This window comes from Eublepharis macularius, chromosome 2 (genome assembly GCF_028583425.1).
Source record: "Eublepharis macularius isolate TG4126 chromosome 2, MPM_Emac_v1.0, whole genome shotgun sequence".
Taxonomy (NCBI): Eukaryota; Metazoa; Chordata; class Lepidosauria; order Squamata; family Eublepharidae; genus Eublepharis; species Eublepharis macularius.
This window is the reverse complement of record NC_072791.1, coordinates 123242510-123266102: the sequence shown is the minus strand read 5'-3', so window position 1 is coordinate 123266102 and position 23593 is coordinate 123242510. Positions and strand designations below refer to the sequence as shown.

At 42.4% G+C, this 23593-nt stretch overlaps 1 protein-coding gene across 4 annotated transcripts in view; it reads right to left on the bottom strand.

Annotated features, from left to right (window-relative positions):
* The window catches only part of DENND2B (DENN domain containing 2B), a 233650-nt gene that overhangs the window by 78381 nt on the left and 131676 nt on the right, over positions 1–23593 (bottom strand). For 2 of the 4 annotated variants that reach the window (XM_054970816.1, XM_054970815.1), the window contains 2 exons: positions 16732–17949; positions 12692–12828 (listed from right to left, as the gene is read on the bottom strand). In XM_054970816.1, the coding sequence (XP_054826791.1) occupies positions 12692–12828; positions 16732–17949 (1355 nt within the window). The remainder of the gene's footprint in view (positions 1–12691; positions 12829–16731; positions 17950–23593) is intronic. The other 2 variants (XM_054970817.1, XM_054970818.1) reach the window with 1 other exon arrangement.

Sequence of the window (23593 nt, the reverse complement as noted above, 5' to 3'; positions counted from 1 at the left end):
AAAATGATCATTGGCTTTCTTGTTTTCTGGATTCCTGAATATGACACTGCTGCATTAATGAATGGTATATCTTCCTGTACATTAATCTACAGAATGACTTTGCTGGCAGTGTGGTGCAACAGTGTGTCCAAAGTAAGAAGAAAAGTAAGTTATGGTAAAATAATCAGTTCACTTTGGGAAAATCGTTAATAATGTGGCGCTGGAGAGCCAAAGCACTGATGAGTTGTTTGTGATGGTCACAATCATTCAGCGCACACTGAAGGCTGGGAAATGCAGCCAGCTCCTCTGCGTCATGATACAGCACAGAATGTCCTGTCACACTAGCTGTCAAGTGTGGCAAATGGGACATCAAGTTGAAGCAAGCCAACAATGAAGTGAGTTAAGAGTGAAAAATGGAACTAAGAAGAAAAACTCACACATTTACATTAAGTAGAGATTTCCTGTCCACTCTGGAAGCAGGAATGTATTTAAAGAAAGCAGTTCTTCAGAGAATCTCTTTTACAATAAGAGAACAGATTTGCAATGAGATAAATATCTGACTTCATAGGCGTTTTCCAGACAACCCAAAAAAGATGGTTGTTGGGGGTTTTCCGGGCTGTATTGCCGTGGTCTTGGCATTGTAGTTCCTGACGTTTCACCAGCAGCTGTGGCTGGCATCTTCAGAGGTGTAGCACCAAAAGACAGAGATTCTCTGTCTTTTGGTGCTACACCTCTGAAGATGCCAGCCACAGCTGCTGGTGAAACGTCAGGAACTACAATGCCAAGACCACGGCAATACAGCCCAGAAAACCCCCAACAACCATCGTTCTCCGGCCGTGAAAGCCTTCGACAATACAAAACCCAAAAAAGGTTTCTTAAAGACAGGCATATGCACCCAGTGCCGGATCAAGGCGCGTGCGTGTGCACCCGGTGCAAACCTTTCGTGATGTCATCACGCAGGGTAGGAGGCATGCCCGCCCGCGCAGCAAGCTGGCCGCCCCAGCGCCCGGTGAGCCATGAAACTGGCAGCGGCGCGGGAGTGTGCTGGGGCGGCCAGCTGGCTTGCTGCGCGCAGCACCTCCCAGCCCTGCACTCAGCCACCCGTGTGGCAAGCCAGCTGCCCCAGTGCACACCTCACCGCTGCCAGCTCCACGGCTCACTAGGCGCTGGGGCGACCAGCTTGCCGTGTGGCCGGCTGAGCGCAGGGCTAGGAGGCCCTCCACGTGGTTCGCGTGCCCCACTGCCCTGTGCTGCCCACGCAGCAAGCCGGCCGCCCCATCGCCCAGTGAGCCACAGAGCTGGCGGCAGCGGCGGCAAGGGCATGCGCTGGGGCGCTTGCCGCGCTGGTGGCTGAGCGCAGGGCTGGGAGGTCCTGCATGCATGGCAAGCCAGCCGCCCCATCGTGGGGCTGGCGAGGGTCTCCCAACCCTGCGCTCAGCCTCCTGGGCAGCTGGCAGCCACACCCAGTGCCCCATCTTTGGCGGCGCCAGGGGCAGGCTACCCCCCTGCCCCCTCGATCCGGCCCTGTATGCACCACCTGCAGAAGGTCCCAATACTGACTGACAGAATGGGATTCATAGTGACAGGGAGACTGGAAGCAGCGGAGGCACTGGGCTTTAGTTCTATGGGCTGAAAGAAGTAGAAATGACATTCTTATGAACAAGCTCTGAGTAAAATCTAGTGGTGTGTGATTCTTCTTGAGAATACTAAATATATACTTTAAAATACATATTTGAAAATATTTGGGTATACTTCTAGTATATTAAGATATATTAAGGTAAACCTGTATTTATATACCCAAATTATCTGAATATATTCAGGAATATCCAGGAATCACATCTTAAAAGTTTCAGCAGCTTGTTTCCCCCTCTTTGCAAACTTCCCAGACAAAACGGGGGGCAGGGAGGGGAGTCAGCATTGCTGTGTGTGATTCTGTGTCAATGTTGCTTGCTTGCCATTTACCATTGCGAGTTCTAGCTGCTGCCTTGGATCCTATTATTATTATTATTGTTATTATTGTCATTATTAGAATTACATGCAACACAATAAATAAAAAATAAAGATCACATGTTATCATTGCTTGGTCTTGCTGAGCTGATACAAGTTTCCACCGGAGACCTAAGTATCAGCCAGATATTATTATTATTATTATTATTATTATTATTATTATTATTATTATGGTTGTGGTTGTTGTCGTTGTTGTTATTGCTGCTGCTGCTGCTGGAAAACACCCCTAGTAAAATCCCACGATATGTAGACTTTTTATTGATTTCCAGAGATCTCGCAGGACTTTTTATATCTGAGGTTCTATGAACCATCCAATCATGTATGGACTATATACAGGCACACAGAGAAGCTGGATTGTGCCTAATAGCCCTAGAAAGTAAAAAATATAGACAAACACTTTCCAGGAGCACCAGATGCTAAGCATGCTTAGAACCATTCTTTCTGCCACATCTCTGACACACTTTAAGCACATATAGTTTTTAAGAAACAGATATCAGTATGTCTGGGACACAATCCTATTCCCTTCTATGCATGAAGTGTTATACATGTTTTAAATGGCTGAACAGGATCTACAGTTCTTTTGATTTTGGACATTATTGTGGTTATGCGTTGCCTCACATGTATCAAATTCCTTGGAACTGCTGCAAGATCCTTCGATCAGACATTTACCCAGAGGAGATCAAACCTTTCCCTCCCCACCTCTCTTCTGCAAGTTCCCCAATGCAACAGGCAGCAGCAGCTCGCTGGGGGAATTCAGAAAAATGGTGGAGAGGCAAGAGCTTAAGCTCCCTCTCCCTGCACTCTGTAGATCTGATCTGAATTAGGCCTCTGCACACCTGGAAACCAATGTGCTCTGGGAGATTCATGTTTGTACATCTGGTCAAAATAAGGACTTGTAACATGTAAATCAACCCTCAGGTCTTCCTTTTCCTCCACCATAGTAGTGCTAAAAATCTCAAGAAAATAGTTTTCCAGGCTCTAGAACTCCTTTCCTAGGGAAGTTGTGTTGCTTCCTCCCTTTTATTAGGTAAGCCTTTGGGGAATGAAGAAGTTGGCTTTTACTTTATTGTTGGCTTTGGGTTATTTTGGAGTTGTTGGATTTAATGAGATTTTATATTATGTTTTCAATTATTTCCAATCTGCCTTAAACACTATGGTAAAAAAAAGCCGTTCTAATAAATAAAATAAGTGACTTAGCTGTGGCAAACAAACTGTAGTATGTGCGATTTGCAGAAAAGTCACAGAAAGACATACTGGCAAGAAAACAAAAGCCAGGAATTTTTTTCCAAAGTAGCTGACTGCTGCTTAAATATGTCAGGTAAGCCTATGGCCCATTTCACAATGTCTGTTATTAAAACAGACACAAAGACATTTCCCAAAGCTCCGGTAGCATTCAGATGACTCAGAACTGGTGGAGAAGGGGACTCACTTCTTCTCCATCTCTGTCTCAGCCTACATTTACTTTTAAACAATGTAATTTTTACAGCCAGCTTTGACAAAGACATACAAGACAGGAAAGAATAACATTCTAAGCAACCAATTTGTTTATATTTCAATACAAACTGCATTATCCACAGTCCTCTGATATTTCAATCTCTCTTCACATGATTTTATAGCATGATATGTGATAATTCAACAGATGATCAATTTTATTGGAAAAGGCAAATGAAATCCTCTCAAGCAGTCCCATCTCCTGAGCCATTTCCAGGCTTACTTCAAAAAAATACGAGTATTCAGGCATCTGACGAAGAGAACTTGATTCTCGAAAGCTTATGCTAAAATAAAATTGGTTAGTCTTAAAGGTGCTACTGGACTCTTTTTGATTTTGCTACCACAGACTAACACGGCTAACTTCTCTGCATCTAACACACAAGCAATGCCAACTCATAAGTCTCTTCCAACGGGACTGCACTCAGCAATTCTTAAACACATGACAACGCACAGAAGAGCAAGCATTGGGGAAAACTGTTCATTCTTCAAATTCATCCTGCGTATTTTTAATAATCTTACATGGTTCATCTAATAAACTTCAATAGCAGCTAAGTATCTTTTGGGACAATGGCAAATACTTCTTCCTTATGCTGTTGACTCATTGAGTTTGTCAGAAAGCCATTCTCACGAAAGAACTATCACCTTTCATTTAAAGTCAATGTAAAAAAAATTGTTTTCAATTCATTTAGAATATCATTCAAACTGTTTGCAGACTCTGCACCTCTGGTTAACCTCTAAAATTGTTTCTGACCATCTGACAAAAAACAGTAAAAAATGGGGGAGGGGAGTATATTCAAACAAAAAAACCCTTGATCTAGATATTCATGAACTCTGAGAAAGTTTAAATTCAAATCAAGCTATTGTAAGTATCTCCAGCACATACAATGGGGCAAATAGAAACAAAAAACGTAACAGAGCTTGGGAAGGATATTAAGTATGCCTAATGATACTGAGTTTCAGCTACTTTGTACGGTTACAGCTTCTGCCTAGAACAAAACACCTGGAATCCCTGGAATTTGGATTTTTGGTCCAAATTAGACCTTAAAGCTCATGTCTGATTTTACAATAAAACAATTCTCTTTTTTAAAAAAAATATTTCCCACTGGCAACAGGGCTGTTTAGTCTAATGGTTTTTGCTTAGGTTTGTATATAAAAGAGACTATATCTAACTACAGCCACTCTCCTGTTCTCCCTTTCAGTATCTATTGATTTAACTGGAATCTTCTTGTGAAATATCATGGAGAGAAAGAAGCATTATGCAGGAAATATGTGTAAAGTGATTTTTTAAGATCATGGCTTGCTTAAACCTATGTTATTTCAATGGAATGCAACCACTCAACATCACGAAAAAAACTGCACTGGCTATTTGCTTCTAGACTCAAATTCAAGCCCTAAATCACAGAAACGCTGCATTCATCAGGGAGTGTTTTCTCCTGTATATCTCTTATTCCATGTTCCTTCAATCTAGTAGTTTTCTTCTTCTTGACAGGCATTTTTTAAAATGAAAAGCAGATGAGCCAGTGTTGTGTAGTGGTTAGTGTCAAACTAGTATCTAGGAGATCCCAATTTGAATCTCCACTCTGCCATGGAAGCTTGCTTGGGTGACCTTGGGCCAGTCACCACTCAGTCTTACCTACCTAACAGGGTTATTGTGTGCTAAAATGGAAGACAGGAAAGCAATGTACGTTGCTTGAGGTCCTCATTGGGGAGAAAGGCAGGGAACAAATGAACAAACGAACAAACGAATTTATTCGTACTCTCAAAATCCCCCTGAGAACTTTGGAACATGTCACAGTTTTTGGTAGTGGTACTCCCTATATCAAGGATGTATGTTTGTTCCCTTTCCCATCTGTCACCAGTAGAGACAATTGGTTTATTTATTTATTTATTTTATCATATTTGTATCCCAGCCTCCCCACAAATTGGTCTCCCTATCAGAGGGTGACCATCAAAACTTGAATTCAGGTATTAGCTGTGAGGCTGTTGTGAGCTTTTTTGCTGACAAAATCTTGACTCCCTACCATGACTTATCGGCCACAGTTGATACGGTATGTGAAGTAGAGGCCCCTTGGCTGTCTTCTGGATGGATATTCGATCATTTTAGCCCACTCTTGGGGGAGGAGGTGGACAGGATTCTGCAGATAGTGAGACCCACCACTTGCCTCTTGGACCTGTGTCCGTCATGGCTGGTGAAAGCCAGTAGCGAGGGACTACGGGATTCCTTGGAGGCCACTGTCAACTTGCCCCAGTTTTTCCCAGGGCATTGAAGGAGGCAGTGGTGAGACCTCTCTTAAAGAAACCATCACTGGATCCTGCTGACCCGGTTAGTAACTGCCTGGTTTCGAACCTTCCATTTTTGGGCAAGGTGATTGAGCAGGCAGCGATGAGACAGCTGCAGAGTTTCCTGAAGGATACCTCGGCCCTGGATCCCTTCCAGTCCAGGTTTTGGCCGGATCATGGGACTGAGACATTGCTGGTCACATTCACAGATGATCTTCACAGACACTTGGATCGAGGTGGATCGGCACTGTTGATATTATTAGATCTTTCAGCAGCATTCAATATGGTCGATTACGATCTCTTGACCCACTGCCTCGCCAATGTGGGGATACAGGGGACAGCACTACAGTGGCTAGTCTCTTTTCTCCACGGTCGGGGACAGAGGGTGGCACTGGGGGAGAAATTGTCCTCTCGCTACCTGCTGGTATGCGGAGTGCCGCAGGGGGCAATACTCTCTCCACTACTGTTTAACATCATATGCACCCCCTCGCCCAGCTGGTGTGAAGCTTTGGTCTTGGGTGTCACCAGTATGCTGATGGCACCCAATTATATCTGTTGATGAATGGCCAGCCTGGCTCAGCCCCAGATGTCCTGGAGTGGGCTTTTGAAGCTGTGGCTGGATGGTTGAGGCAGAGTTGGCTGAAATTAAACCCCAAGAAGTCAGAGATCCTGTACTTGAGCCGCGGACAAGTGGATTTGGGACCCCAGCTTCCTGCCCTTGATGGGGCAGTACTTGTACAGGCCCCAAGGGTCAGGAGCCTGGGAGTGATCCTGGATGCCTCCTTGAATATGGAGGCTCAGGTCTCTGCGGTTGCCAGGTCTTCCTTTTTCCATCTACAACAGACTAGGCAGCTTGCCCCCTATCTCTTGTCCCGTGACTTAACTACAGTGATCCAAGCAATCATCACTTCTAGGCTAGACTACTGTAACGCGCTCTTCGCAGGGCTCTCCTTGAATCTGATCTGGAAGTTGCAACCGATCCAAAATGCAGCATTGCGTGTCATCACCAGAGTGCCGAGAAGTACACATATTACACCAGTACTGTGCCAGCTGCATTGGTTACCAGTGGAGTACCTAATCAAATTCAAGGTTTTGGTATTAACCTATAAAGCCTTATGTGGATTGGGACCTGCGTATCTTCAGGACTGCTTCTCCCCATATGTGCCCCAGAGGATGCTTCGATCTAGTGAAAAACAACTATTAATGGTCCCTGGCCCCAGGGAGGCCCGCCTAGCATCAACCAGAGCCAGGGCCTTTTCAGTCCTGGCTCCAACCTGGTGGAATGCTCTGTCTAATGAGACCAGGGCACAGCAGGATCTGTTATCATTCTGCCGGGTCTGTAAGATGGAGCTGTTCCGCCAGGCGTATGGTTGTGTTGGGTCGGGCCCCTGCTGGCTGAATAGGGTAGAACGGACCCCTCCCTATCAAAACATCCACCTCCAAAGAAACTTTAGTGACAGTGGAAATGGTTTAACTGAATTAATTTAGTGCTGTGCTGTATTTGTATTTTAAATATTTCTATTGTATTTATTGTGGTTTTAACTGTAATTTTTTAATGTGCATAAATGTAATCTGCCCTGAGTCTGCTAACGTGGGGAGGGCAGAATAGAAATTGAAACAAATAAAATAAATAAATAAATAAATGTGTGGCTCACTACAATAAATATAAGATACAAAGTTAAAACACCATAAAATACAATACAGCAATCACAATAATCCCAAATTCAGGCATCGTTAACAGATACAAAGACTACTGTAAAAAGCTACAGGCACAGCTATGATACAGTGCTCAAGGCAGTTGGGGATGGAGTGTGGTGGCCAGAAGGGGGGACAGATTGCTGGCACTCAATCAAAGGCTGCAAAAAGTGTTCCTCTCTATATAAAATCATGTGTGGGTTTTTTAAAATGGTAATATTGCTATGCTCATTTTAATGTTTTTACAGTTTTAAAGGTTTTTACATATGTATTTACTTCGAGAGACTTTATTATGTGTAATGCTTATATGTCACTTTGAGTACTTCTCAAGGTTCCTCAAAAAATGCCAGCAAGCGAGCAAGCGAGCAACGTTCCCAAAGCCCAGCGGAGGTGTGACATATACTAATTTTCATTAGTTACTGCCATGCAACCTGATAAATTACCTTTAACTAAAAATGTGAATAAAGCATATTAATATGGTCTTCATCCATGAGCCAGCCATAGTACATAGCAATTCTATCCAAAAAAGGAGAAAAGCTTCTTAGCTCTAATACACATAACTGTAGTAAACCCACGCTTAAACAAATGTCCAAAAATGTCTGTTAGAAACATAGTCTAATATACACTCAGGAGTCATATGTTTAATTGGCTTCCATGGTTTCATAGATTCTGGACCAACAAGAAATCACTGAGTTTCTAATTATAAACTTACTATTAATAGACCTCTAAGGAGCAAGAAAGAATTTTAATCAAACACATTCCTCTCAAAGAAGCTTGCTAGGAGAGTAGAGACTGCTTGATTATAACTGCATTTTTAGAGGGGGCATTTTAAAATTCTCTATCTGCACACAAAGCTAGTGCATTTAAATTATACAGTTGGAGCAACTTCAACTTTTACGAACACTCTTTTAAGGGAAGCAGCATGATCAGGAAAACTTGACACTGAGCCGTGTGCCTACATGCATCACTTCCTTGAAGCAAAATAGCATTTGCATATACACCCTAACATATGAAAATATTCACGTGTCCATTTCTCCATGCATGTGCCACCACTTCATGTTTTCATCATGTGTAAATGCTTTGGAAAAGACACATGAGCACCTCACACACATTTGCCATATTAATGATCTTTGTGCAGGAAATCAAATTCTGTGTACTGGCTTTCAGGAAAGCTCTAAATGACCTACCAACCTTTTAAAACATTACGAAATATTTCTTGACATAAACTTAATTTTTAATGGTACTTCAGAAAAAGAAGTATATACACATTGGCTTGTTAATCTACTCTATATTCATTCTTTTTCACATTAATTCAACTGTGGTTTTACAAGGTTGATCATAATGTAACAATTCAAGGGGACCACACTAACAGTTGTTCAGCTTTAAGGCTTGGATTCCTTTTTAGCTGCTTTGTGACATACAATACGGGTCAGTCTAGACACTCTAAGGCATGTCTTTTTTAACTCTTTGTTGTCATGGGTCACTTATAATTATAATCTTCATACCCACATGAAGATTATTCTAAATAAATAGAATAGTGTGTCATTAAAGTTACTTATGGGCTGCTGCCTTCACTAGAAATTAACTTTTTTAAAAATGCCAAAAACATGTTCCAGTAGTTACCAGATTCTGCCTGCGCTTCCTGCTCCAATCTGAGTGATCTCTTGCCTGGAACCACCAATGGCCACTAAAGTGCCTTCCTCACTTCGCCTCCAACAGCCTAGTTCAAGCAGAGCCCCTATGGCACTGGTAACATTGCTGGGCTCAGCTTGCTTCCACTTGGAGCAGTGCAGGAGGAGGTAAAGTGCGGCCTGTGCTTGTCCTTGCCTCCCAGTCACAGGTTGCCACCCGCTGGTGACAAGTGGAATTCTTATGGCAGTGCCCCTGGAGCTCGGTTTGTTACCAGACAGGGGTGGGGTAGGAGGCGGCAATGGGCACAGCCTATGTCAGCTATTGCCTTCTGTACCTGTTCTACTGCTGGCCTGGCCCAAGCTGAGACTCCAGTGCTGGTGCTGCCTCTAGGGTTTGGCTTGCTCAAAGCTGCCAACAGGGCAGGAGGAGATGATGGATATAGTGTAAGTCTATTGTTGCCTCCCAGACTCATGCCGTTGCTAACCTAGACCAAGTGGACTCAGCTTGTTTCTAGCTGAGGGCGAGGTGGGAGGAGGCAAACAATGCTGCCAGATGGGTCCAAACCAAGATTGGTCCAAGCTAAGGTCACCTGCCACTTGCCTCAAACTTCCCTGGACTACAGATCACCTCAGGGGCCCTACTGGCCTCAGCTTAACAATCACTGCTCCAAATCGGTATCCAGTGCTGATGACCCTATGTGCAGGAAGCAGAAGGATGAATGGAAAATTACTTAGTACCTTTCAAGTCAGGAATGGTATCATTTACAGCATCCCAGCACTTTCTACTGCAGAGCTGAGGAGACCAGAACGGTGTCTGCATTTGTCTGTTAACTTGGTTGAATTAATGTGCAGCTGTACAGCTTACATGGGCTGAGTGGACGTAAGTACTAAATCTACTCTGCTTGAATTCAGTCTTGATTTCATCAAACTTCACCTCTACAGTGATGGATAAAAGAGGAAGAAATTGTTGGTCCCAGATAGCTGCTCTAAATTCACCTGTGGATGACAAGAGTCTTACTGGATTGGCAGGACGAACCAGCTATTATGGAACAATATATATCCATTAATGTAATGTAATGGAGTAATGTAAGCACATACATGAAAGAGGTCTCGTGAAACTACCACCAGGTGGCATGGAACATTGCAACATAACATAAAGCTTTACAGCATGCTCTACAGACCATGTTCTGGGCAGACACTGGCAAAGAACGTAGCCATTTGCAGTGCTGTGCAACAATATGCCACTGACAAAAGGAGGCTAAAACAACAAGGATTAAAATTAAGGATGTGATCAATATTTGACCACAGCAAAATGGCCCTTTAAATAAGTGCAAGCCAGTAAGCTTTGGAGGGACAGGAGTGCCTACACTGAAGGGTGCTAGACTGACCAGACTGTTTGCACTGACAGTATTGCTGATCATTTATTTACCGAACACAGGATGAAAGACCACTACGCGTGCAATGTCAGAAGTCTGATTTGGGAGATATTTTTTCCACCACAGCCTTGAATGTATAGGGAGGATGTTAATGTATTTCCATATTAAGATTATCCTGCCTGAAATGTGGGAAACTATATGGTCTACACTTTACAGAAAGAATAATCTAAAAACTAAACAAGGTGCTACAAGACTCATTTGTAATTTCAGTACTGATGTCTTTGTCACACCATAATCTTTTGCAAAACAAGTATTACTAACAATATTTCATTCGTGCAGATATTCATGTAAGATAACATTAAAAAGGCAACTTGTAAAAATGAAAGCAACCATTCCTGCGTATTCCTTTTCCTGAGAGGCATATCCAATACACACCACTCTTCCGGGATGCTTATTACCAGTGCTGTATTCAGCTCTCTTTTCCAACCCACTTTGAATCACTCTGTTGTGAACAGTCATGTGCTTAAACTAACTATGCCGTCAGGTACTAGAACAGTGATTGGCAGTGTACCAAAAAAAAAGAAAAAAAGAAAGGGCAGTCCCTTTTTAATCTCACTTTTTCTCCAAGGCATGATCCCATTTTATTCTGGAGCTGAGGGTTGCTGCCCTCATGTCTTTCACGCAAGCGTCCCAATATTGGAACTAGGATGCCTTTGGTCTGATTCTGGAGGGGTCATCTTATATTCTTAGCTTCAGAACAACCTTGTTTGATTATTGCTAACCAGTCCAGCAAGATTCATAGTTAATTAGGCATTTTAACTTTATCTCCTTATTTTTAATTCATCACTTTAACTGTTCATAGTGGGGGGAAACACATAGGGGAGCCCATTCTGTTTGGTCCCACTACTGCACAGCTTGCATGCCAGATTAACTCATTGCATATATTTTAGGAGTCACATTTAGGTACCTTTTCCTCAGAGGCATCGTATTCACAGTTGCCCATTTCTGTTTTCTACTAAACCAAAAGAATTCTTATTGTTACCGCAACAATGTTCCAAAATACAAGCTCCAGCAAGACACGGCACAGCTCTCAAAGTTTTGCTTACACATAATGAAAAGGAATAGCTTTTAGATAGCCACAGATCCCTAATGAGTAACATGCAAGAGAAACCACAGGGTCATGGCACATTTGATTAACTCCATGATTCATTCCTTTGATCTTGCATCCTGAACACTAAATACCATTGCCTATATTTTATTTAAAGGAGGGAGTCGTCTTTAAGTGTACTACTTTAATAATTATCTAAGCCTATAAAGCTGCCCTCCCTGCTACTCCAGCACGATTGAGACAACCGAAAAAAGCATCCTTTTTGCAAATGATTTTTTAAAAAATTCGGTGGGTTGTATGGATGGGGTACAGAGACAGCCATGGCAACCTGCAATGTAGGAAAGTAAATGTGAAAAAATGCAATACAATAAAAAATCATTTTGAAAGCTTGATAAAAGCAAATTATTTTTCAATTGCTCACAATCTGAGATCATAGAAGATAACAGTAAAGTTCGTATGATAGTACCAATATCCATGTACTTAATATGCCAATTAACTATTTTACCTTAATTTCTAGGAACAATTCTTAGCTGTGTGATTACACTAAGATATACATCCCTTTGAAGCAATATAAAACAATGTAGAGTTGGAGATTTTATTTTCTTTGCAGAAACACTGCAGGACAATTCATAAGGGGGGGTGGGAGACACAGTCATATAGAGCAGCCAAGGGAAGAGCCTGGGACTGATGAAGATGGTAGCTACTCTGGGACAGTTTACAGACATAAGCCAACAATCCCGGTCCTTTAACAGCCACCGTGCTGCTTTGATAGTTTTGCAGACTCTGCATCTATTTTTTTTTCTTTTACATTCTAATCCCATGGTAGGTCCCAGCCAAAGTCTTTAAAAATAGTGAGTTAGTCCATGAAAAACATACTGATGGCTGACCGAGCAATCTGTTTCCAATAAGAGTACTCAATGAGGTTTGAAAGAATCAAGACCTCCTGCCTGCAGTCTGTGAATAAAGTGTTTGCTCTGACGCATCAGTACGTTTATCCTTCATTTGACTGCTCCTTGCTGGCAACAGCCAAGAGCACTCATACAGGGCACATGTTTAACAGTTCCCTGCCTGGCCACAATTGCTCAACATAAAGCAGTTTTTTATGCTTTGTAACAGGACCTTACCTACAATGTCTTCATAGGCATTCTCTTCTAAAGTGCTCTTAGATCCAAACTTGTGCTGGTTCTCAGTACCATTCTCACTTGGAGAGGGAGGATGCAAGGTCTGGAGGCTGGAAGCATCTTCAAACTCAAAGGACTTTCTAAAGAAAAAAAAATAAAATGATTTTCTGATTAACTAATTTAAGGCCTGGTGACATGAGAATCATTCACAGAGGGGAACCACTGCTACAAGTTCCATTCATACACAGCCCCCTTCATACTACTGGAATCCAGAAAAAGCAGAGAGGGTCCAGTTGTTGACTAAAAGTGGTACATAAAAGCTCCTGTGCACACCTTCCAATTAACATTCACCACTGGGGCAGAGTTTGCAACCTGGATCCCACCTTCCACACCCACATGAGAGCCAGTTTGATGTAGTGGTTAAGAGCGCGGGACTCTAATCTGGAGAACCGGGTTTAATTCCCCACTCTTCCACCTGAAGTCAGCTGGGTGACCTTGGGTGAGTCACATCTTCTAGGAGCTCTCTCAGCCCCACCCACCTCACAGGGTGTTTGTTGTGGGGATAATAAGCATACTTTGTAAACTGCTCTGAATGAGTGTTAAGTTGTCCTAAAGGGCGGTTTATGATACCTAGAATGAAGGTAACAAAAGTAGATGGTACTATCATGCTCTTCTCCCGGTGTTTCTACTCTCTCTTGCTTAATTCTATGAACATTTACTTGGGAATAAACCCCAGTGATCACAGCAGAATTTATTCGGGGGTAAATATGCACAGAGCCAGACTATGTATTATAAATTTGATTCAGTATAAGCTGTCAACTTATCCTATCATAGTTAATGGTCATAGATCCAGAGGAGTTAGCCGTGTTAGTCTGTAGTAGCAAAATAAAAAAGAGTCCAGTAGCACCTTCAAGACTAACCAATTTTATTGTAGCATAAGCTTTCGAGAATCACGTTCTCTTCGTCAGATGCATGGAGGGCAGAAGGAAACTGGTCAAATATAGAGGAGGAGAGGGGAGGGGAGGGGGGGAGGGGGAGAGGGGGGATGTAAACAACTCCTTTGATATGGAGATGCAGACAGCTCCTTTTGGTGTGGGGATCAGTTTGCCTGTGTAAAGGTTCAAAGGAGTTTGCCGTGTTAGTCTGTAGTGTCTTGGTGGTGCTGCTGGACTCTTTTTGATTTTGCTACTACAGACTAACACAGCAAACTCCTTTGAACCTTTACACAAGCAAACTGATCCCCACACCAAAAGGAGCTGTCTGCATCTCCATATCAAAGGAGTTGTTTACATCCCCCCTCTCCTCCTCCCCCCTCCCCTCCCCTCTCCTCCTCTATATTTGACCAGTTTCCTTCTGCCCTCCATGCATCTGACGAAGAGAACGTGATTCTCGAAAGCTTATGCTACAATAAAATTGGTTAGTCTTAAAGGTGCTACTGGACTCTTTTTTATTTTATCATATTTAAAAATCACATCAGAAAATAGAACTAATGACAAAGAACAACAATTCATGAGCCACAAAAAGATACACTATATAATTTTCCCTCTGAGGCTACTAACAGAGTTCTCTTGTGCAAAGCATGCGCAGTCATTCTTATTAATACACCGGCTAGTTAACCCCCTTGCTCCCCTGGAAGCCCCTGCCTGAAACTAGAAAAGGTGCTCCTAGTTGCTTAATTGCAGCAGACCACAAGTATCCAAGCTGTAACTCTGTCCCTTGAGAACCTTTCAGTTCACAGTTAAAGGGAGAGGCTGTTCTTGTGCATAAGTGAAAGAGAGAGGAAAGCCATTACTGAAGAGTGCTCAGTTAGGTTGTTTCCTGTCGGAGCAACATCTAGTCTCCCTTGGAGCTCTCCTAGGTCCTGTAGGTTTTTCCTCAACTTCCTGAAAACTGCTACAGCCACCTGTATCCTGTTACCTGCATCCTGCTCCCAGTTCATCACTAGGCTTCATTGAGCACTTCCACAAGCTACAGCTGTGACACTAATATTTCCTGCCAGTCATCTTTTTGCATCAGTGATCATGAGTAGAAAACTAACACCTACTCATTCCCTGACTATGCAAGAGATTGCAGTTTTTAAATTATACAAGGGCAAAAGAGATCATTACTGCAAGATCAGTCACTGTTTCAAACAAGACTTTCTGAAATTTAAGTGCTTTGTCTTCTGTAGTTATCCATTAATTTCTGAAGCAACGGATTATTCTTAAAGTAAGACTTATCAAAAAAACACAAAAGAAATTAACCCCCACTGCTGAACCTGCCAAGGTTCATGGACATACATTCTCATTCATATTTAAACTACATAATGAGATTCTTCGTGTTAAACAATACTGATTATTTACCATAGTTTAAGGCAGTCCAGAAACAGGTGTTTCTTAGAACTGAATCACAGATATGAAAGATCACTTATTTCAACACACACACACACACACACACACACTATTTTAATCAGGTCAACCTGCTCTGACATTACACTGGTAATAAAACAAGACAATACTAATGAAAACTCAATTTGCAAGTTATAATCAAAATATTGCCTAGTAATTCCTTGTTAAAAATAACTTTATGTGCACCCAAATGTATACAAAATATAGAGGACTGTATTCAAAGAACTGTAGTACAGACCTCTTCATTTTACCTGGGGCTATTCCTAAGGGTTTCTTTAGAACAGTGAAGGGATTCATCAGAATAGCATAGAGAGCAGCATATTGCCCTCTGTAATTCATTGTATGAAAATATTTTATATCACAGTTTCACTGAAATGTCACCATGAAGTTATTGAAAAGGAGAGGTACCCCCTATTTGATCAACTGAAATGCATTTTAGCAAATCTACATCTCTATATAAAGTTATTATACTGTTTACATCTTCTACAAACAGAAATAACATCAGTGGATATGAGCCCAATGTTACTTGTATACCCTCTAAGATTTCCAGACCATTAAAGAGGTTGTTTTAGACATTTTGCTCACAAGACTGCAACTGTCTGTGATAAAATTCATATTCACAGCTGCATGTATTCTGTGAAATTGTGCAAGTGTTGTGCAAGTATAAAATTTGTTACTGAAAAATCAGTACCTGAGCATCTCAGCTTGTTTAAATTTTGTCAAGACTACAAAGATGGAATTGCATATGGGCAATCTCAGAATCCAAGGTGGATAGGATAACATGGAAAAGAGGAGAATGATGGGTCCACATTGGGGAGAAAGGTGGGGTATAAATGAAGTAAATAGATATTTAAAAAATTAATGGGATTTCCAGTAATTCCAGGATAGTACTTCTACATAACTCCTTATTTCGTCCCATGAAACAGAATAAACTGTGCAAGATGAGCAAATATATGCACATTTGTTTAATTTATATAATTATTGCAGGTTGCCCAGTTCAGTTTTCCGCACAGAAAGTGGGTTACATTATGATAGTACAGAACTTGCTGATCTACCAAAGATGGAAGATCAAAAATCATTTAGGCAAACTGTGTGTAGTGCTGCCAAATACCCCCCTTTCTTTACAGGGTCACACTACATTCCAAAACACAAACACTTTCTAAGGAGAAGTGGACTATAGTTGGGTTTGGATAAGGGAAACCCAGGTTCAACACCCCACAGCCATAAATTTATTGGGACACCTCGGGTCAAACATAGCTCATAGGATTACTGTAAACAAAAACAAAAGCAGTAAAGCATATGTACAGTTATTTTTAAAAAAGAAATCTCACAGGCTTCTTATTTCAGAACTCTGCAGCCTCACAGAATGAAGAGCACAGCTCCCATTTAGCCTTGTTTTAGTAAAGATAAATCCTTCTTCCACAGCTGTAGCTGTTAGCAGATGTTCACATCCTTTCAGGACAACAAAATGCATATGACAAACCAGACTAGCAGAAACACAAGCAATAATTCCACAACACAAGAGCTGTAGGCAAATTAAGAGGGTTTTTTTATTCTTATCTGAAAAGTATTGCCTTATAAGGAGAAGTATCTTGCAAAATGCAAAAATGACTCCACAATATTTAAGATTATATGACAATAGTTTTCCATCTTTACCTATTTTGGGATTTTCTATGAAAGCGTGACTCTTTTTTCTGTCTCCTGGTAACAGGGGGAGCAGGGGTTGATGGAAGAGGGGGAGGAACAGCAGCCATAGGTGATGGAGGTAGGCCATTGCTTGGTTTATCTTTATGATTCTTGTCAGCTTCATATTCAAAGGTGCGTTTGGGTTTGGGTACAGGGTTTACCACTGTGTTAACCAGGCCCTCAGGAAGCAGCTTAGGACCAACAGAACTAACAGTAGCATTCAGTACTTGTGTTTTACTATTTTTCTCAGTCTCAGTGGGCGTGCCTGGATTAGTCCCACATGTAATATTCCCTGCTTTAGTATCACTTGCATTTTCTGTCAAGTCTTCAGCAGTACCCAAAGTCACAGATTTTTTCCTTCCTCTGTCAACACTATAGCAGCTACTTGGCAACTGAGGGAGACCTCTGCCAGGCTGTTCTTTTAATGCCTGTTCAATTTTCTGTATTCTGTTCAACACAGCAGAAGTTTCTTTTCTGGTGTGCCCCTTTAGGAAAGCATTTGAAGACTCACTCCTGCTTGGTCTCTTTTCAAACCTGTGGCAGGAATCTCTTTCTAGGAACTCCTCCTCCTCTGTTTCTGGGTAGGAGCATTCGGAAAATGTTCTGCTCATCCTCCGGAACCCTTTGTATTCAAAAGTCTTCTCACTGCATGGAGAAGGCAACATGCTAGGACAGCCCTCGCTGCCTGACCTATCTCCAACATCCCTCTTGTCCAAGCATACACTCATTCTAGGGGATGGCTCTTTGCGGCACTCCCATTCCGATATCTTCTGCCTGATGTCTAGCGCTTGGGAATGGATGCTCACCCTGCTCAGGGAGAGGTTTCGCAGATTTGCGGCACTCCCCAAGGACAGAGTGCTACGAGTAAGCTGACGATTGCCTAATGCCTCCCCATCTGGCGTCTCCCTGGAAGCCTCCTTTCGTTCTTCACTCTGGAAAATGGAGAACCTTTTATCCAAACAGCCAACGCTGATGGCTTTGGAGGGATGACTTGGAGTTTCAGTGTCTGAGGGGGAAGCGGAAGTGCTTCTCAGGTTAGCTCCCCAGCTAGTCTGATCCTTGAGGAGCACCCTGGAATCAGAAACTTTGGCGAAACTGCTGGAATGGGAGGAGTCTTCACTGTCACTGAGGGGATATGTTGGGCTTCTTGGCTGATATAAAAGAGGCGGTGGGGAGACTGACTGACACCTGAAAGCGAAAAGAAAAACAGACATCACCAACTTGGCTATCTAAAAATTATTTACTCAACACTATTTTTCAAGGGCAATCTTATCAGGTGGACAAAAGGTGTAAGTTTTCTAAAATGGTTTCTGAAAATATGCCAGTTAGGAACTAGAATAAAAACTATTCTTTTAATAAATAAACTGGCCTTAGTAAAGGAACTTCATAATTTTGAAACTTTTTTAAAGAACAGTATAGAGATGCCATGTTGGATCTGACCAGTTTTTACCTAGACAACATTCAGTTTCTAACTGTGACCAGCAAGAAGCTACTGGAAGTTCAGAAGAAGGCCATGAATGTTATAGTAACTAAGGATGCCAACTCTGGGTTGGGAAATTCCTGGATTTTGGGGATGGAGTCTGGGGAGGGCAGGGGAGAGAACAGAGTATAATGCATAAAATCCACCCTCCAAAACAGCCCTTTTAACCAAGGAAACTAATCTCTGTAGTCTAGAGATCAGTTGGAAATCCTGGAGATCTCCATACCTCATCTGGGGATTCAAAACGCTATACTTAACTACAAATTCTGGTGCACCGAGGCAAACTTCCTCTAAACATGGAAGGTTCAGTTAACTATCATGGTTTAATAATAATTGATAGATTTATAGATTTATCCTACATGATTTGTCTAATGTTTGTCTAAGTTTAAAATTAACTAGAAGGGAAGTGACACATTGCATGCAAACGTACGTAATAAAGCAACAACAGTGTTTTTAAAACAAAAAGCTGAAGGCTGCAATGTGGAATGGATACGTAGCATGAAGACTATGTTCTATCACCCATTACACCACTCACCTGCTTTTGTTTTAAAAAATTAAACCTTTTGGGGCTTCAGTATATACATCTTTATGTAGAATAATGCCCCATAGCTATTTATTTATCTATTTAAACACTTTATTTGATTTTCTTTATATTGTTTATTCCCCAACTTTCTCACTGAGACTGCAGAGATTATAAAATATAGAAAACAATTTAGACAGCATGTCAACCAATAAATAACACAACAGAATTAAGACTACAGCATCAAAAAACAATGTAAACAAAACTCTCTATAGCATGACATACCGCACTACAAGAAGAGATTACAAAGTTAGAAGATAATGTAGTAAGAAGAGGTGATATGTACAATAATCATTGCAATACACTACAATTAGGGATCCCATTCCCCCGGTGGGGGTGGGGGATCCCCCACTCCCTGCCCCCCATCTCTCACCTGGCCAGAAGAGAGGAAAGGTGTAGGAACGGGCCTGGAACTCCCACAGTGTGCTCCTACACACTCTGGAGTACTTCCATATTGCACTGGGATGATGTTGTTCCCAGTGTGACACCGAAGTGCTCTGGAGTGTACACAGCTGCACATACGAGGTAAGTACTCCCATCACGCCCTCCCCCACAACCCCTCACTCCCCAGTTTGAGCCCTGGGGGACCTGGCAAACCTAAGTACAATTCTGTTCCCTTATAAAGCATCTTCCTAAAGTCTTCCATTGTATTATAGGTCAAATCCCTTTATAAAATTGCCTTCCTGAACATTTGTTTTGCACATTCTGCAAAGTGATAGAAATGTGGGAAGTTTCCTGATCTCTCCAGATAATTTATTTGGCAAATAAAGGTCACAGATTATACTCTCTGAGGCCTGGGAGGTGGTTGGCCTGCCTTTGCTGACATTCCTAGCAACAGAAATTTTCCCACCAAAAGGAAAAAGCAAAAGTGACGTGAAAGTACACCTCAGAAATCCCAGCTGAAGGAAGGAGAAAGAAAAAGGATTCTCTTTTATTTGGGGTGAGTTGGCTCCAAGGCTTCTGCTGCTTTTTACCCTCTTCCTTCCTTTTGAGGCCCCTGTTCCCTGCTGGATCAGTCTTACCGCAGTTCTGTCAAGACTGCCAGGATTGGAGCAGCAACTCTGCTGCTGCTGCTGGAGCCTGCTCCTTCCAAGCCTGTGGGAATTGCAAAGAGTGTTGGGCTCTATAACAGGCTACCACAGACTCAAAACCACACCCTCTGGTCGTCTGGGGGGTATTCCTTCCAGCCCAAAGACTGAGGACTCTGACAGCAGTCCATGGTTATAGCCATGGAACCTAGGAGTACTTAGGGCTGTCGTCTCTATCGCTCGCCATTGCTCTGAAGCAATACGGGAGGAGGGGGCCAGTAGAGCCCTTCCCATCAAGCTCAATGCTGTTCTTCATCCAAGATCACTGTGCTCTGCAGAGCACTGCCAAAGACATCCTGCTTAGAAGGCAAGGCCAGAAAGACTGGCAATCCCTGGGACAAGCTCCTCTCCTTGGGGATCAAAGGCTCCTCTGCCTTCGGAGAGGAGGAGCTATATCCTGGAAGTAAGGACTGGTCCACTCCTGGGACCACTGGAGCATACACATGTACAGGCTGTTGCCAATCTTACCCATTTTCAGAGTGGCACCTTCAAAAGATTTTGCTCAGATGATCAAAGGGCATGGTAGGACTGATGGTCTTGCAAGTATGTGGGTCAAAGGCTATGAAGGGCTTTGTTGGTGACAACCAGTACCTTGAATTGAATCCTGTAACTGACCAGTAACCAATTAAATGATTGCAGAATGGGTGTGAAATGCAGGCTCTGCCTAACTCCTGATAGCAACTAAACTGCAGCATTCTGTGCCAATTGAACTTTTCAAGTTGACTTTAAGGGCAGACTCATGTAGCGTGTATTATAATAGACAAGCCTTGAGGTTACAGTGGCATGAATCCATGTGGCCAGATCAGACAAGTCATGGAAGTCATCTTCTAGGCTAAATGAAGATGAAAGAAAGTGTCTCTTTGCAGTTGTATTAACTTGCTTCTCAGCAAATTACACAAAGCTATAACTATAGTTTCTAAACTATAACTATTGAGATTGGAAGCCAAATCTCCTTAAAGACCTCAGCTTTCTCAACAAGCAGGATATAAATATCTAAATATATAAATAATTCAATTCTCAGCCCTCTTCCAGCTGAAGACTGCTTTTTAACCCTTCCGTACTCAAACACATTATTTGCCACTTTTTTTTAACCCTATGACATAGCTGGATGCTTTGAAGAATTCCGAAAGCCCCTTTTTAGAGTTGGTAGCTGAAGACAGTGCTGAAAGAAATATGAATAATGATTCGAACATTTAATGCAATGAGCTTTACAACAACCCTTTAAGGGTTTTGCAGATGATGCTGAGAAACAGCTGTTGCTTAAAGTCACCTTGTGAATTTCTGGCTGTACCAAGACTTGACTTGCCATCCTATCCAAACAATCAACAATATTTAAAATTAAAGTATATGGCAAGACAATGAGTCTCTCTACATGAGACCCCTTGGTGCATGTTTGTCAAGTACAGGGAGATGCAATGTAAGCCAGGAAGCATAGTTTAAAAAGGCAGAGCCGGTGGAGACTGCTCCTCAGAGGTTTGTTAATTTCATCTTCACATCCCCTAAGGCACTGTCAATTTCACCTCTCCAGTCAAAACTGTGTGGGATCACAACCAGAGGGCAGCAAGGAACTGAAATGGGCTACAGCTGCCTTCTAGAGCTGGGCTTGGACCTGGAGAGGTTATAAGGGGCTGAAGTTTCCCTTCTGCCATTTCACAGCCCCTTCACGCAGCTCCAGTGCATAGCAAAGCCTTTGCCCTGCTGCCGGCTCCGTCTTTTTAAACTACCCTTCCCGGCTAATATTGCATCTCCCAGCACAAGTTCTTCACATGTCAGATGTCTTGTGTAGAGAGACTCATGTAGAGAGACCCAACGTCAGATGCTGTAATTCATTTGACATTGAGTCAGCACCTGACATTTTCTGTTGAGCTCTAGCTATGCTTGTAGAAGATATTACATTGTGCCAACTCATAGGGTTGTGGTGAGAAATGCTCTCTTAAGATAGAATATTTCTGTAAGGAATATTAGCAAACTGTGTTGGTGCTAGGAGAATATGGGCTAAGTCAAAGGTGATTGCCACACAGACACTGAGTAACACAGCACATTTCTTGCCTGCTGGGTCTGTAACGCTACTGGCTGCCAAGAAAAACTGCATTCTAACTGCACAGTTTCCCCACTTGCTGGGTCATGCAGTGTTAAATTATTTGATATGTCCCTTGGCAGCTGTATCGCATAAGATTGCTCCACTGCTCTGAAGTGCTCTGAAGTTGTTTCCACACAGCTTCCACACTGCTTAGGCTAAACTCCTTTAAGTTGTGTTTTCCCTAGACAATGAAGAATCTTTATGTGTCCCTTGGAAGTAGCCCTTCCTTGTTGCTAGTGTCACATAAGGAGGCCATACAGAAGGTACAGCCTTCTGTATGGCCACGAAGGAATAGCAGAAAATCTTGAACTGTGCTGGTTGCTAGCAAGAGCAAAACAGAATTGGAAAGTGAAACTGCTTTAGCTTCGAGCCCAGGGGCCAATACACGACACCCACACTGATCTTCCCTAGTAATTGTCCCAGAGACTTCTAAAGAGAAGAAAAAGACTTCATAGTAAATGCTGCTGGTCTTTATAATTAAAATTGTCATTGGTCAGATGAACATACAGCCATTAACTACAGGAAATAATGGGTTGGATCTAACCTGCTTCTTCACTCAATCTCACCCAGTTCCCTTCCTTACTAACAACATTGTCCCACATGGCTTTTGTCTATGCAGGTCCCATGATCCCAAGGGATCGAAGGGGATCTTTTCCTCCCTTTTTCACCAGGAGAAACGTGGGCTGGATCCAACCCAGTATTTCTTTTAGAAACAATCACCATAGACAAAATTGGAGCTTAATTTTCTTTCAGCACCTATAAAAACAGGCAAAGACTAAGATTTTAAAAAATATTTGCAAGGACTGTGCAGGATTCAGATCTGTACAGGAGGAGGAGAAGGATGCAAGGAATGTACAATTTTTAAAAAATGTCAAGCGTGTGAGAAGACAAAGAGGAAAGCTGTTTAGATGCTCTCTGCTTCCAGAGCACAGAGCCTTCAGCAAACTCCTGTTTAGGTGCACAGAGGCAAAGGATGGTTCTGAATATGGAGGTTCCCGTTAGACACCTTGGCTAGTATCCACTGACGGACCTACAGAGAATCACTGCCAGTTAGGGTAGATAACACTGATCTCGACAGACCCGTTATTTGATGCACAATAAGCAGCTTCATGTGTTTAAGCTCAGTGCCTTCTTTCATTTGGCAATCTTATTGAATATAGACAGTATTGTGAAAAAGTGAGGGGGGCAATTCCATGACCATATCCACAATGTGTGCACAAATCTATCCCATTTCATTGAAGTGAAAGGTGAAGCTGCTGTACATGTTGAATTTCATCCATGCATGCACAAGTATCCCATGGATACCTGTGCTCATATATTTTAGTAGAGACAGAAGCACTTTGGAAACTGACAATTTATAGGTAGGAAATGGTTACATTTGTTGCTGCTGTAGCACAGTAGTTAAGTGGTTTGGCTGTGAATCAGCACTCCACTGGTTCGAATCCCACTACTACCATGAGCTCAGTAGGTGGCCTTGGGTAAGCCACTCCTCTCAGCCCCAGCTCCCCAGCTGTATTGTGGGGATAAAATAACACTAACTGGTTCACAGCTCTGGGTGAGGCAGTAATCTGTCTAGAAGAGCAGTAGATAAGCGCAGTTATTAT